Source organism: Nerophis lumbriciformis, linkage group LG21 (assembly GCF_033978685.3).
Source record: "Nerophis lumbriciformis linkage group LG21, RoL_Nlum_v2.1, whole genome shotgun sequence".
In the NCBI taxonomy this organism is placed as follows: Eukaryota; Metazoa; Chordata; class Actinopteri; order Syngnathiformes; family Syngnathidae; genus Nerophis; species Nerophis lumbriciformis.
In genome coordinates this window covers 4,157,501-4,175,000 of record NC_084568.2, presented here as the reverse complement: position 1 = coordinate 4,175,000, position 17,500 = coordinate 4,157,501, and the positions used below count along the sequence as shown (strand labels likewise).

At 30.4% G+C, this 17,500-nt stretch overlaps 1 protein-coding gene across 2 annotated transcripts in view; it reads left to right on the top strand.

Moving 5' to 3' along the window:
• asns (asparagine synthetase) overlaps nucleotides 1-17,500 on the top strand; it is a 44,560-nt gene that overhangs the window by 10,288 nt on the left and 16,772 nt on the right. For both annotated transcript variants that reach the window (XM_061983233.1, XM_061983234.1), the window contains exons 3-5: nucleotides 1,339-1,576; nucleotides 12,447-12,620; nucleotides 12,692-12,793. In XM_061983233.1, coding sequence (XP_061839217.1) covers nucleotides 1,339-1,576; nucleotides 12,447-12,620; nucleotides 12,692-12,793 — 514 coding nt within the window. The remainder of the gene's footprint in view (nucleotides 1-1,338; nucleotides 1,577-12,446; nucleotides 12,621-12,691; nucleotides 12,794-17,500) is intronic.

Sequence of the window (17,500 nt, the reverse complement as noted above, 5' to 3'; positions counted from 1 at the left end):
TTTCTAAAAATCCCTTTTTTGTATTAGCCTTAAGTAATATTCTAATTTTGTGACACACGGAATTTTGGATTTTCAAATCATCAAAATTAAATGAAATAAACATTTGAATGCATCAGTCTGTGTGCAATGAATAAATATAATGTACAAGTTACACCTTTTGAATGCAATTTCTGAAATAAATCAAGTTTTTCAAAATATTCTAATTTACTGGCTTTTACCTGTGTGTGTGTGTGTGTGTGTGTGTGTGTGTGTGTGTGTGTGTGTGTATATATATATATATATATATATATATATAAATACACACAAACGTGTGTGTGTGTGTGTATATATATTAGGGCTGCAACAACTAATCAATTAAATAGATTAAAATCGATTATAAAATTAGTTGGCGATTAATTCAGTCATCGATTCGTTGGATCTATGCTATGCGCAGAGGCAATTTTTTTTTTTTAATGTTTTTAAACTTTTTTTAAAAACTATAACATGTACAAACAGCTGAGAAACAATAATCAAAATAAGTATGGTGCCAGTATGCTGTTTTTTTCCAATAAAATACTGGAAAGAATAGAAATGTAGTTAATATATATATATATATATATATATATATATATATATATATATATATATATATATATATATATATATATATATATATATATATATATACGCGTGTGTGTATATGTCATCATCGGCGGTCACTCGAACGAGTATGACGATCCTCCTGGTATGGGGTGTATCCCTTTATGGAGTATGCCTGTGCGTGACTTAGTTTAACGTGGGGAGACTGGTGCACAGTCAGTCACCACACGATCCTAGACAGAATTGGGTCAGGGTCCAGTGGCATGGAGTCCAAGACGACTGGGGACCCTTTCCTGCTGCAGCCTTCATCCGCCATCGCAGCCGTTGTGGTGTATATGTATTTGTATATGTTAATACAAGCCTGTTTCGCAGGTTTCCCTGTTTTTCAGGGAAACCTGCGAAACAGGCTTGCGGGGATGAAATAGACCTCCGTGTTTTTTCCTGACCTAACGTATATTTCGCTCTACCCCGGTATTGAGCACTTTATAACAGATAAACCACAGAAACCTCGACTATATGTATATATACATATATATATATATATATATATATAACATTTTTGGACTTTATTCGATTATATTCCATTGGACTGTGAGCTTGATCAGAAATAAAATGGTCAAATAATTGATTATTGGACATTTGCATGATTTCACACACAAGTTAAAAGTGTACTTCCATTACTACACACAATGAAGTAGTACGTGTATTCCACATGTAGTATTTCATATTTTTCCTCTACTTTTTGTGTCCTCCTTCAAGCTGAGCAAACATTTTGACTTTGAGTGCCAGACTGAAATAGACGGAGAGATCCTGCTTCATCTTTACGATCGCTTCGGCATGGAGAAGGCGGCGACTCTGTTGGACGGAACCTTTGCCTTCGTGCTCCTGGACACGGCCAACAGGAAGGTGTTCCTGGGCAGAGACACCTACGGAGTGCGGCCCCTCTTCCGAATGCTCACCCACCATGGACTGCTGGCCGTCAGCTCCGAAGCTAAAGGTGACCAAACACTTGAACAAATATAACAACTGGCCAGCTTATGTTCGCTTTAACAGAACATATACTTGATGTTTTTATGTAATAATTACAGTTCTTATCAAATAGTATGACAACATGTCATATTTTGACACTGTGGGCCACAAGTTGAAGACACCAGGCCTAATTGTGGCATGTTGATGTTGTCTTTTGTTAATGTTGTTGTTCATGTTGATTATGTTGTTAGTATTTTTGTTGATATTGATGAGGATTCTTGTTGATGTTGATGATGATGTTGATGTGTTTGAATCATGTTGATGTTGTCTTTTGTTAATGTTGTTGCTGTTGTTAATGTTGATTATGTTGTTAGTATTTTTGTTGATATTGATGAGGATTCTTGTCGATGTTGATGATGATGTTGACGTGTTTGAATAATGTTGACGTTGATGTTGTTGTTTGTTAATGTTGTTGCTGTTATTAATGTTGATTATGTTGTTAGTATTTTTGTTGATATTGATGAGGATTCTTGTTGATGTTGATGATGATGTTGATGTGTTTGAATCATGTTGATGTTGTCTTTTGTTAATGTTGTTGCTGTTGTTAATGTTGATTATGTTGTTAGTATTTTTGTTGATATTGATGAGGATTCTTGTTGATGTTGATGATGTTGACGTGTTTGAATAATGTTGACGTTGATGTTGTTGTTTGTTAATGTTGTTGCTGTTATTAATGTTGATTATGTTGTTAGTATTTTTGTTGATATTGATGAGGATTCTTGTTGATGTTGATGATGATGTTGATGTGTTTGAATCATGTTGATGTTGTCTTTTGTTAATGTTGTTGCTGTTGTTAATGTTGATTATGTTGTTAGTATTTTTGTTGATATTGATGAGGATTCTTGTTGATGTTGATGATGTTGACGTGTTTGAATAATGTTGACGTTGATGTTGTTGTTTGTTAATGTTGTTGCTGTTATTAATGTTGATTATGTTGTTAGTATTTTTGTTGATATTGATGAGGATTCGTGTTGATGATGATGTTGACGTGTTTGAATCATGTTGATGTTGTTGTTGATGTTGTTTTTTGGTAATGTTGATTATGTTAGTATTTTTGTTGATATTGATGAGGATTCTTGATTCTTGATGATGATGTTGACGTGTTTGAATCGTGTTGATGTTGTTTTTTGTTAATGTTGTTGCTGTTGATGTTGTTAATGTTGATTATGTTGTTAGTATTTTTGTTGATATTGATGAGGATTATTGTTGATGTTGATGATGATGTTGACGTGTTTGAATAATGTTGACGTTGATGTTGTTGTTTGTTAATGTTGTTGCTGTTGTTAATGTTGATTATGTTGTTAGTATTTTTTGTTGATATTGATGAGGATTCTTGTTGATGTTGATGATGATGTTGACGTGTTTGAATAATGTTGACGTTGATGTTGTTGTTTGTTAATGTTGTTGCTGTTATTAATGTTGATTATGTTGTTAGTATTTTTGTTGATATTGATGAGGATTCTTGTTGATGTTGATGATGATGTTGATGTGTTTGAATCATGTTGATGTTGTCTTTTGTTAATGTTGTTGCTGTTGTTAATGTTGATTATGTTGTTAGTATTTTTGTTGATATTGATGAGGATTCTTGTTGATGTTGATGATGTTGACGTGTTTGAATAATGTTGACGTTGATGTTGTTGTTTGTTAATGTTGTTGCTGTTATTAATGTTGATTATGTTGTTAGTATTTTTGTTGATATTGATGAGGATTCGTGTTGATGATGATGTTGACGTGTTTGAATCATGTTGATGTTGTTGTTGATGTTGTTTTTTGGTAATGTTGATTATGTTAGTATTTTTGTTGATATTGATGAGGATTCTTGATTCTTGATGATGATGTTGACGTGTTTGAATCGTGTTGATGTTGTTTTTTGTTAATGTTGTTGCTGTTGATGTTGTTAATGTTGATTATGTTGTTAGTATTTTTGTTGATATTGATGAGGATTATTGTTGATGTTGATGATGATGTTGACGTGTTTGAATAATGTTGACGTTGATGTTGTTGTTTGTTAATGTTGTTGCTGTTGTTAATGTTGATTATGTTGTTAGTATTTTTTGTTGATATTGATGAGGATTCTTGTTGATGTTGATGATGATGTTGACGTGTTTGAATAATGTTGACGTTGATGTTGTTGTTTGTTAATGTTGTTGCTGTTATTAATGTTGATTATGTTGTTAGTATTTTTGTTGATATTGATGAGGATTCTTGTTGATGTTGATGATGATGTTGATGTGTTTGAATCATGTTGATGTTGTCTTTTGTTAATGTTGTTGCTGTTGTTAATGTTGATTATGTTGTTAGTATTTTTGTTGATATTGATGAGGATTCTTGTTGATGTTGATGATGTTGACGTGTTTGAATAATGTTGACGTTGATGTTGTTGTTTGTTAATGTTGTTGCTGTTATTAATGTTGATTATGTTGTTAGTATTTTTGTTGATATTGATGAGGATTCTTGTTGATGTTGATGATGATGTTGATGTGTTTGAATCATGTTGATGTTGTCTTTTGTTAATGTTGTTGCTGTTGTTAATGTTGATTATGTTGTTAGTATTTTTGTTGATATTGATGAGGATTCTTGTTGATGTTGATGATGTTGACGTGTTTGAATAATGTTGACGTTGATGTTGTTGTTTGTTAATGTTGTTGCTGTTATTAATGTTGATTATGTTGTTAGTATTTTTGTTGATATTGATGAGGATTCGTGTTGATGATGATGTTGACGTGTTTGAATCATGTTGATGTTGTTGTTGATGTTGTTTTTTGGTAATGTTGATTATGTTAGTATTTTTGTTGATATTGATGAGGATTCTTGATTCTTGATGATGATGTTGACGTGTTTGAATCGTGTTGATGTTGTTTTTTGTTAATGTTGTTGCTGTTGATGTTGTTAATGTTGATTATGTTGTTAGTATTTTTGTTGATATTGATGAGGATTATTGTTGATGTTGATGATGATGTTGACGTGTTTGAATAATGTTGACGTTGATGTTGTTGTTTGTTAATGTTGTTGCTGTTGTTAATGTTGATTATGTTGTTAGTATTTTTTGTTGATATTGATGAGGATTCTTGTTGATGTTGATGATGATGTTGACGTGTTTGAATAATGTTGACGTTGATGTTGTTGTTTGTTAATGTTGTTGCTGTTATTAATGTTGATTATGTTGTTAGTATTTTTGTTGATATTGATGAGGATTCTTGTTGATGTTGATGATGATGTTGATGTGTTTGAATCATGTTGATGTTGTCTTTTGTTAATGTTGTTGCTGTTGTTAATGTTGATTATGTTGTTAGTATTTTTGTTGATATTGATGAGGATTCTTGTTGATGTTGATGATGTTGACGTGTTTGAATAATGTTGACGTTGATGTTGTTGTTTGTTAATGTTGTTGCTGTTATTAATGTTGATTATGTTGTTAGTATTTTTGTTGATATTGATGAGGATTCGTGTTGATGATGATGTTGACGTGTTTGAATCATGTTGATGTTGTTGTTGATGTTGTTTTTTGGTAATGTTGATTATGTTAGTATTTTTGTTGATATTGATGAGGATTCTTGATTCTTGATGATGATGTTGACGTGTTTGAATCGTGTTGATGTTGTTTTTTGTTAATGTTGTTGCTGTTGATGTTGTTAATGTTGATTATGTTGTTAGTATTTTTGTTGATATTGATGAGGATTATTGTTGATGTTGATGATGATGTTGACGTGTTTGAATAATGTTGACGTTGATGTTGTTGTTTGTTAATGTTGTTGCTGTTGTTAATGTTGATTATGTTGTTAGTATTTTTTGTTGATATTGATGAGGATTCTTGTTGATGTTGATGATGATGTTGACGTGTTTGAATAATGTTGACGTTGATGTTGTTGTTTGTTAATGTTGTTGCTGTTATTAATGTTGATTATGTTGTTAGTATTTTTGTTGATATTGATGAGGATTCGTGTTGATGATGATGTTGACGTGTTTGAATCATGTTGATGTTGTTGATGTTGTTTTTTGGTAATGTTGATTATGTTAGTATTTTTGTTGATATTGATGAGGATTCTTGTTGATGTTGATGATGATGTTGACGTGTTTGAATAATGTTGACGTTGATGTTGTTGTTTGTTAATGTTGTTGCTGTTATTAATGTTGATTATGTTGTTAGTATTTTTGTTGATATTGTTGAGGATTCATGTTGATGATGATGTTGACGTGTTTGAATAATGTTGACGATGTTGTTGTTTGTTAATGTTGTTGCTGTTATTAATGTTGATTATGTTGTTAGTATTTTTGTTGATATTGATGAGGATTCTTGTTGATGTTGATGTTGACGTGTTTGAATCATGTTGATGTTGTTGTTGATGTTGTTTTTTGGTAATGTTGATTATGTTAGTATTTTTGTTGATATTGATGAGGATTCTTGATTTTTGATGATGATGTTGACGTGTTTGAATCGTGTTGATGTTGTTTTTTGTTAATGTTGTTGCTGTTGATGTTGTTAATGTTGATTATGTTGTTAGTATTTTGTTGATATTGATGAGGATTCTTGTTGATGTTGATGATGATGTTGATGTGTTTGAATAATGTTGACGTTGATGTTGTTGTTTGTTAATGTTGTTGCTGTTATTAATGTTGATTATGTTGTTAGTATTTTTGTTGATATTGATGAGGATTCGTGTTGATGATGATGACGTGTTTGAATCATGTTGACGTTGATGTTGTTGTTTGTTAATGTTGTTGCTGTTATTAATGTTGATTATGTTGTTAGTATTGTTGTTGATATTGATGAGGATTCTTGTTGATGATGATGTTGACGTGTTTGAATCATGTTGATGTTGTTTTTTGGTAATGTTGATTATGTTAGTATTTTTGTTGATATTGATGAGGATTCGTGTTGATGTTGATGATGATGTTGACATGTTTGAATAATGTTGACGTTGATGTTGTTGTTTGTTAATGTTGTTGCTGTTATTAATGTTGATTATGTTGTTAGTATTGTTGTTGATATTGATGAGGATTCGTGTTGATGATGATGTTGACGTGTTTGAATCATGTTGATGTTGTTTTTTGGTAATGTTGATTATGTTAGTATTGTTGTTGATATTGATGAGGATTCTTGATTTTTGATGATGATGTTGACGTGTTTGAATCGTGTTGATGTTGTTTTTTGTTAATGTTGTTGCTGTTGATGTTGTTAATGTTGATTATGTTGTTAGTATTTTGTTGATATTGATGAGGATTCTTGTTGATGTTGATGATGATGTTGATGTGTTTGAATAATGTTGACGTTGATGTTGTTGTTTGTTAATGTTGTTGCTGTTATTAATGTTGATTATGTTGTTAGTATTTTTGTTGATATTGATGAGGATTCTTGTTGATGTTGATGATGATGTTGACGTGTTTGAATAATGTTGACGTTGATGTTGTTGTTTGTTAATGTTGTTGCTGTTATTAATGTTGATTATGTTGTTAGTATTTTTGTTGATATTGATGAGGATTCTTGTTGATGTTGATGATGATGTTGACGTGTTTGAATAATGTTGACGTTGATGTTGTTGTTTGTTAATGTTGTTGCTGTTATTAATGTTGATTATGTTGTTAGTATTTTTGTTGATATTGATGAGGATTCGTGTTGATGATGATGTTGACGTGTTTGAATCATGTTGATGTTGTTGTTGATGTTGTTTTTTGGTAATGTTGATTATGTTAGTATTTTTGTTGATATTGATGAGGATTCTTGATTCTTGATGATGATGTTGACGTGTTTGAATCGTGTTGATGTTGTTTTTTGTTAATGTTGTTGCTGTTGATGTTGTTAATGTTGATTATGTTGTTAGTATTTTTGTTGATATTGATGAGGATTCGTGTTGATGTTGATGATGTTGACGTGTTTAAATCATGTTGATGTTGTTTTTTGTCAATGTTGATTATGTTAGTACAAACCCCGTTTCCATATGAGTTGGGAAATTGTGTTAGATGTAAATATAAACGGAATACAATGATTTGCAAATCATTTTCAACCCATATTCAATTGAATGCACTACAAAGACAAGATATTGGATTTTTTTTTTTTTTTTTTGCAAATAATAATTAACTTAGAATTTCATGGCTGCAACACGTGCCAAAGTAGTTGGGAAAGAGCATGTTCACCACTGTGTTACATCACCTTTTCTTTTAACAATACTCAATAAATGATTGGGAACTGAGGAAACTAATTGCTGAAACTTTGAAAGTGGAATTCTTTCCCATTCTAGTTTTATGTGGAGCTTCAGTCGTTCAACAGTCCGGGGTCTCCGCTGTCGTATTTTACGCTTCATAATGCGCCACACATTTTCGATGGGAGACAGGTCTGGACTGCAGCCGGGTCAGGAAAGTACCCGCACTCTTTTTTTACGAAGCTACGCTGTTGTAACACGTGCTGAATGTGGCTTGGCATTGTCTTGCTGAAATAAGCAGGGGCGTCCATGAAAAAGACGGCGCTTAGATGGCAGCATATGTTGTTCCAAGCCCTGTATGTACCGTTCAGCATTAATGGTAAGTTACCCATGCCTTGGGCACTAATGCACCCCCATACCATCACACATGCTGGCTTTTCAACTTTGCGTCGATAACAGTCTGGATGGTTCGCTTCCCCTTTAGTCCGGATGACACAATGTCAAATATTTCCAAAAACAATTTGAAATGTGGACTCGTCAGACCACAGAACACTTTTCCACTTTGCATGAGTCCATCTTAGATGATCTCGGGCCCAGAGAAGCCGGCGGCGTTTCTGGGTGTTGTTGATAAATGGCTTTCGCTTTGCATAGTAGAGCTTTAACTTGCACTTACAGAACTGTATTTAGTGACAGTGGTTTTCTGAAGTGTTCCTGAGCCCATGTGGTGATATCCTTTAGAGATTGATGTCGGTTTTTGATACAGTGCCGTCTGAGGGATCGAAGGTCACGATCATTCAATGTTGGTTTCCGGCCATGCCGCTTACGTGGAGTGATTTCTCCAGATTCTCTGAACCTTTTGATGATATTACGGACCGTAGATGTTGAAATCCCTAAATTCCTTGCAAAGAAACGTTGTTCTTAAACTGTTTGACTATTTGCTCACGCAGTTGTGGACAAAGGGGTGTACCTCGCCCCATCCTTTCTTGTGAAAGACTGAGCATTTTTTGGGAAGCTGTTTTTATACCCAATCATGGCACCCACCTGTTCCCAATTAGCCTGCACACCTGTGGGATGTTCCAAATAAGTGTTTGATGAGCATTCCTCAACTTTATCAGTATTTATTGCCACCTTTCCCAACTTCTTTGTCACGTTTTGCTGGCATCAAATTCTAAAGTTAATGATTATTTGCAAAAAAAAAAATGTTTATTAGTTTGAACATCAAATATGTTGTCTTTGTAGCATATTCAACTGAATATGGGTTGAAAATGATTTGCAAATCATTGTATTCCGTTTATATTTACATCTAACACAATTTCCCAACTCATATGGAAACGGGGTTTGTATTTTTGTTGATATTGATGAGGATTCTAGTTGATGTTGATGATGATGTTGACGTGTTTGAATAATGTTGACGTTGTTGTTGATGTTGTTTTTTGTTAATGTTGATTATGTTAGTATTGTTGTTGATATTGATGAGGATTCTAGTTGATGATGATGTTGACGTGTTTGAATAATGTTGACGTTGTTGTTGATGTTGTTGTTTGTTAATGTTGTTGCTGTTTTTAATGTTGATTATGTTAGCATTTTTGTTGATATTGATGAGGATTCTTGTTGATGATGATGATGTTGACGTGTTTGAATCATGTTGATGTTGTTTTTTGTTCATGTTGATTATGTTGTTAGTATTTTAGTCGATATTGATAAGGATTCTTGTTGATATTGATGATGATGTTGACGTGTTTGAATCATGTTGTTGTTGTTGTTGTTTTTTGTTAATATTGTTGCTGTTGTTAATGTTGATTATGTTGTTGGTATTTTTGTTGATATTGATGAGGATTTGTGTTGATTTTGACGATGATGTTGACGTGTTTGAATAATGTTGATGTTGTTTTTTGTTAAGACACTTGTGATTTAGGGCTATATAAATAAACATTGATTGATTGATTGAATATTAATTATGTTGTTAGTATTTTTGTTGATATTGATGAGATTCTTGTTGATGTTGATGATGATGTTGACGTGTTTGAATCATGTTGTTGTTTTTTGTTAATGTTTTTGCTGTTGTTAATGTTGATTATGTTGTTAGTATTTTTGTTGATATTGATGAGGATTCGTGTTGATGTTGATGATGATGTTGACGTGTTTGAATCATGTTGGTGTTGTTGATGTTGTTTTTTGTTAATGTTGTTGCTGTTGTTAATGTTGATTATTTTGTTAGTATTTTTGTTGATATTGATGAGGATTCTAGTTGATGTTGATGATGATGATGTTGACGTGTTTGAATAATGTTGATGTTGTTTTTTGTTAATGTTTATTATGTTGTTAGTATTTTTGTTGATATTGATGAGGATTCTAGTTGATGTTGATGATGATGTTGACGTGTTTGAATAATGTTGATGTTGTTTTTTGTTAATGTTGATTATGTTGTTAGTATTTTTGTTGATATTGATGAGGATTCTTTTTGATGATGATGTTGATGTTTGAATCATGTTGATGTTGTTTTTTGTTAATGTTGTTGCTGTTGTTAATGTTGATTATGTTGTTAGTATTTTTGTTGATATTGATGAGGATTCTAGTTGATGTTGATGTTGATGATGACGTGTTTGAATCATGTTGATGTTGTTTTTTGTTAATGTTGTTGCTGTTGTTAATGTTGATTATGTTGTTAGTATTTTTGTTGATATTGATGAGGATTCTAGTTGATGTTGATGATTATGTTGACGTGTTTGAATAATGTTGATGTTGTTTTTTGTTAATGTTGTTGCTGTTGTTAATTTTGATTATGTTTTTAGTATTTTTGTTGATATTGATGAGGATTCTTGTTGATGATGATGTTGACGTGTTTGAATCATGTTGATGTTGTTTTTTGTTAATGTTGTTGCTGTTGTTAATGTTGATTATGTTGTTAGTATTGTTGTTGATTTTGATGAGGATTCTTGTTGATGTTGATGATGATGTTGACGTACGGTATTTGAATCATGTTGATGTTGTTGTTGATGTTGTTTTTTGTTAATATTAATTATGTTAGTATTTTTGTTGATATTGATGAGGATTCTTGTTGATGATGATGTTGACGTGTTTGAATCATGTTGGTGTTGTTGATGTTGTTTTTTGTTAATGTTGTTGCTGTTGTTAATTTTGATTATGTTGTTAGTATTTTTGTTGATATTGAAGAGGATTCGTGTTGATGTTGATGATGATTTTGACGTGTTTGAATAATGTTGATGTTGTTTTTTGGTAATGTTGATTGTGTTAGTATTTTTGTTGATATTGATGAGGATTCTTGTTGATGTTGATGATGATGTTGACGTATTTGAATCATGTTGATGTTGTTGATGTTGTTTTTTGTTAACATTAATTATGTTGTTAGTATTTTTGTTGATATTGATGAGGATTCTTGTTGATGTTGATGATGATGCTGACGTGTTTGAATCATGTTGATGTTGTTTTTTGTTAATGTTTTTGCTGTTGTTAATGTTGATTATGTTGTTAGTATTTTTGTTGATATTGATGAGGATTCGTGTTGATGTTGATGATGATGATGTTGACATGTTTGAATAATGTTGATGTTGTTGTTGATGTTGTTTTTTGGTAATGTTGATTGTGTTAGTATTTTTGTTGATATTGATGAGGATTCTTGTTGATGTTGATGATGATGCTGACGTGTTTGAATCATGTTGATGTTGTTGATGTTGTTTTTTGTTAATGTTTTTGCTGTTGTTAATGTTGATTATGTTGTTAGTATTTTTGTTGATATTGATGAGGATTCGTGTTGATGTTGATGATGATGGTGACGTGTTTGAATAATGTTGATGTTGTTGATGTTGTTTTTTGTTAATGTTGATTATGTTAGTATTTTTGTTGATATTGATGAGGATTCTTTTTGATGATGATGTTGACGTGTTTGAATCATGTTGATGTTGTTTTTTGTTAATGTTGTCACTGTTGATGTGTTAATGTTGATTATGTTGTTAGTATTTTTCTTGATATTGATGAGGATTCTTGTTGATGATGATGTTGACGTGTTTGAATTATGTTGATGTTGTTTTTTGTTAATGTTGATTATGTTGTTAATGTCGATTATGTTGTTAGTATTTTTGTTGATATTGATGAGGATTCTAGTTGATGTTGATGATGATGTTGACGTGTTTGAATAATGCTGATGTTGTTTTTTGTTAATGTTATGTTTTTAGTATTTTTGTTGATATTGATGAGGATTCTTGTTGATGTTGATGATGATGTTGATGTGTTTGAATCATGTTGATGTTGTTTTTTGTTAATGTTGTTGCTGTTGTTAATGTTGATTATGTTGTTAGTATTGTTGTTGATATTGATGAGGATTCTAGTTGATGTTGATGATGATGTTGACGTGTTTGAATAATGTGGATGTTGTTTTTTGTTAATGTTGATGTTGATTATGTTGTTAGTATCTTTGTTGATATTGATGAGGATTCTTGACGAAGATGTTGACGTGTTTGAATAATGTTGATGTTGTTGATGTTGTTTTTTGTTGATGTTGATTATGTTGTTAAGGTTTTTGTTGTTGATGTTGTTGGTTTTTTTTCACTGATGTTAATATCGTTGAGGATTGTTGTTGATGATGCTGCTGTTGATTATGATGTTGATGTTAATGATTTTTATTATGTTGATGATGTTGATGTTGATGATGATGATAATGATGTTGTTGTTTCTTGTTGTCAGGTCTGGCAGACATGACTCCTGCTGCTAAGATCATTCCTTTCCTGCCGGGACACGTGGAGGAGTTTGACTTGAAGGCCAGCGGCAAAGTGGAGTCTCTTCAGATGAAAGCATTTCACGAGTGCACCAAAGAGCCTTACCATGTTCTCTGTGACGCTGTGGGTCGTCTGCCAACAAGTACGATCACGTCTCCACTGCTGCCCTAGTGCCTTTGTGCAATTCATGTTACAATGGTCATTTCACTGTAGGTCTGGATGAAGAAAGTGTCAAGGAAAACATCAGAACCTTGTTTGAAAATGCGGTGAGGAAACGTCTGATGGCCAAAAGGAGGATCGGCTGTCTTCTCTCAGGTCATTTTTCTTTGGGCTTTACTCTGTTATTAATGTCATATTTGACTATGTGATATTCAATACATTTAATATAGTATTAGCCACTTTTTTGCTCATGTGTTTTACCAAGAAGAACAAGTCAACAACAGGAGACTAACCACAGAAGAGACTTTTCAAGCTTTGGCTTCTCCTTGGCACTAAAGCTGGCCTGTTTAAGTTTTGGGAGAAATCACAGGACCTCATAAACATAAACACATGACTTTATAAACACTTTTGAATATGGGCTCACCAAATGTTCTTTACTGATTGCCTTATCATTCATAACAATAATTCATCAACTCTTCCAAAAGTACTGAATCGTACAAAAAAACATTTTTTTACAAAACGTAAATCCTTATTTGTTCATGAAAGCCATAAATATAGAACAGAATAGAAAGTACTTTATTGATCCCTGGGGGAAATTCAGCACCACAGTTCACTCACAATAAACACTTAGGTATTTTTTTACATGTGAATAGTATAAATACAGTCTATTATACAGCATTATTCACATGTGAATAACATAAATACAGTCTATTATACAGCATTATTCACATGGGAATAGTATAAATACAGTCTATTATACAGCATTATTCACATGTGAACAATATAAATACAGTCTATTATACAGCATTATTCACATGTGAATAATATAAATACAGTCTATTATACAGCATTTTTCACATGTGAATAATATAAATACAGTATTATACAGCATTATTCACATGTGAATAATATAAATACAGTATATTAAACAGCATTATTCACATGTGAATAATATAAATACAGTCTATTATACAACATTATTCACATGTGAATAATATAAATACAGTCTATTATACAGCATTATTCACATGTGAATAATATAAATACAGTCTATTATACAGCATTATTCACATGTGAATAATATAAATACAGTCTATTATACAACATTATTCACATGTGAATAACATAAATACAGTCTTTTATACAGCATTATTCACATGTGAATAATATAAATAAAGTCTATTATACAGCATTATTCACATGTGAATAGTATAAATACAGTCTATTATACAGCATTATTCACATGTGAATAACATAAATACAGTCTATTATACAGCATTATTCACATGGGAATAGTATAAATACAGTCTATTATACAGCATTATTCACATGTGAACAATATAAATACAGTCTATTATACAGCATTATTCACATGTGAATAATATAAATACAGTCTATTATACAGCATTTTTCACATGTGAATAATATAAATACAGTATTATACAGCATTATTCACATGTGAATAATATAAATACAGTATATTAAACAGCATTATTCACATGTGAATAATATAAATACAGTCTATTATACAACATTATTCACATGTGAATAATATAAATACAGTCTATTATACAGCATTATTCACATGTGAATAATATAAATACAGTCTATTATGCAACATTATTTACATGTGAATAACATAAATGCAGTCTATTATACAGCATTATTCACATGTGAATAATATAAATACAGTCTATTATACAACATTATTTACATGTGAATAACATAAATACAGTCTATTATACAGCATTATTCACATGTGAATAATATAAATACAGTCTATTATACAGCATTATTCACATGTGAATAATATAAATACAGTCTATTATACAGCATTATTCACATGTGAATAATATAAATACAGTCTATTATACAGCATTATTCACATGTGAATAATATAAATACAGTCTATTATACAGCATTATTCACGTGTGAATAATATAAATACAGTATATTATACAGCATTATTCACATATGAATAATATAAATACAGTCTATTATACAGCATTATTCACATATGAATAATATAAATACAGTATTATACAGCATTATTCACATGTGAATAATATAAATACAGTCTATTATACAGCATTATTCACATGTGAATAATATAAATACAGTCTATTATACAACATTATTCACATGTGAATAACATAAATACAGTCTTTTATACAGCATTATTCACATGTGAATAATATAAATAAAGTCTTTTATACAGCATTATTCACATGTGAATAATATAAATACAGTCTATTATACAGCATTATTCATGGGTGAATAATATAAATGCAGTCTATTATACAGCATTATTCACATGTGAATAATAGAAATACAGTCTATTATACAGCATTATTCACATGTGAATAATATAAATACAGTCTATTGTACAGCATTATTCACATGTGAATAATATAAATACAGTCTATTGTACAGCATTATTCATGTGTGAATAATATAAATACAGTCTATTATACAGCATTATTCACATGTGAATAATATAAATACAGTCTATTATGCAACATTATTTACATGTGAATAACATAAATGCAGTCTATTATACAGCATTATTCACATGTGAATAATATAAATACAGTCTATTATACAACATTATTTACATGTGAATAACATAAATACAGTCTATTATACAGCATTATTCACATGTGAATAATATAAATACAGTCTATTATACAGCATTATTCACATGTGAATAATATAAATACAGTCTATTATACAGCATTAATCACATGTGAATAATATAAATACAGTCTATTATACAGCATTATTCACATGTGAATAATATAAATACAGTATTATACAGCATTATTCACGTGTGAATAATATAAATACAGTATATTATACAGCATTATTCACATATGAATAATATAAATACAGTCTATTATACAGCATTATTCACATATGAATAATATAAATACAGTCTATTATACAACATTATTCACATGTGAATAACATAAATACAATCTATTGTACAGCATTATTCACATGTGAATAATATAAATACAGTCTATTATACAGCATTATTCACATGTGAATAATATAAATACAGTCTATTATACAGCATTATTCACGAGTGAATAATATAAATACAGTATATTATACAGCATTATTCACCTATGAATAATATAAATACAGTCTATTATACAGCATTATTCACATGTGAATAATATAAATACAGTCTATTATACAGCATTATTCACATGTGAATAATATAAATACAGTCTATTATACAGCATTATTCACATGTGAATAACATAAATACAGTCTATTATACAGCATTATTCACATGTGAATAATATAAATACAGTCTATTGTACAGCATTATTCATGTGTGAATAATATAAATACAGTCTATTATACAGCATTATTCACGTGTGAATAATATACTGTAAATACAGTCTAAATATCAAGAGCAAACACATTTAATAGAGAAAAATAATAGTAGTAAACACATGAAATGTATCAATCCTCATTTAACATCCCTTTAACTTTATTAGACATTCTTTTTGGGCAAAGATAAATAACCTTTATTGTCACAGAACAGAAATGAATAATGTAGTGACAGAACTCTCATCAATCCTAAAACCATATATAAATCATATCATATTTGAAAAGCCATCCCTTCTCAGTTGACATGTTGCTGTGTGCAGAGAGGAGAATGGGACATAAATCAGGTCCAGTCTTTAAAAACCTTTTGCTGGATATAAAACATTTCTCTATGTGCAGGAAAGTCTTCATCCATCACATCAGTGTTGGATGCACGCGGACTTTCACCAGTCGCTTGGATCAATGCTTGTGTTGACACTGTTAAAAGTCCAACAACATCAAAGTAGCAGGAGAGTGGAAAAACAAGACTTTAAATGTTTCATTGTGTCCATTAAACCACTGGTGTCAAACTCAAGTGGCCCGCCACTTGATTTTATTTGGCCCTCGAAAGCCTGTAAATAATATATATCAATAAAGTACTGTAGTCTAGTTTATTTTCAGACCCGGCCAAAAAAAACCAACTACACACCAAGTTTTTGTTTGATACCGTCACGCGTCACAGTATTATTGTGAGGATTTTGAAATTGAAATACCACGGTATCTACAATAACGGTACACCCCTATATTCTAGTAATTTATATACATACTGTGTATGTATATATATATATATATATATATATATATATATATATATATATACACACACATATATATATATATATACATATACACACAAATATATATACATATATATATATATATATATATATATATATATATATATATATATATATACACACATATATATATATACATATACACACAAACATATATACATCTATATATATATATATATATATATATATATATATATATAATATATATACATACATACATACATACATATACACACACACACACATATATATATATATATATATATATATATATATATATATACACTCTATATATATACATATATATATATATATGTATGTATATCTCTCTCTCTCTCTCTCTCTCTCTCTCTCTCTATATATATATATATATATATATATATATATATATATATATATATATACACAGATATACATGCCTACAGTATATATATATACGTACATATATACATATACTATATATACACAGATATACATACCTACAGTACATAATACATACACATATATACATATATATATATATAGATATATACATGTATACACATGTATATACACACATATGTACATATATACAAACCCCGTTTCCATATGATTTGGGAAATTGTGTTAGATGTAAATATAAACGGAATACAATGATTTACAAATCATTTTCAACCCAAATTCAATTGAATATGCTACAAAGAAA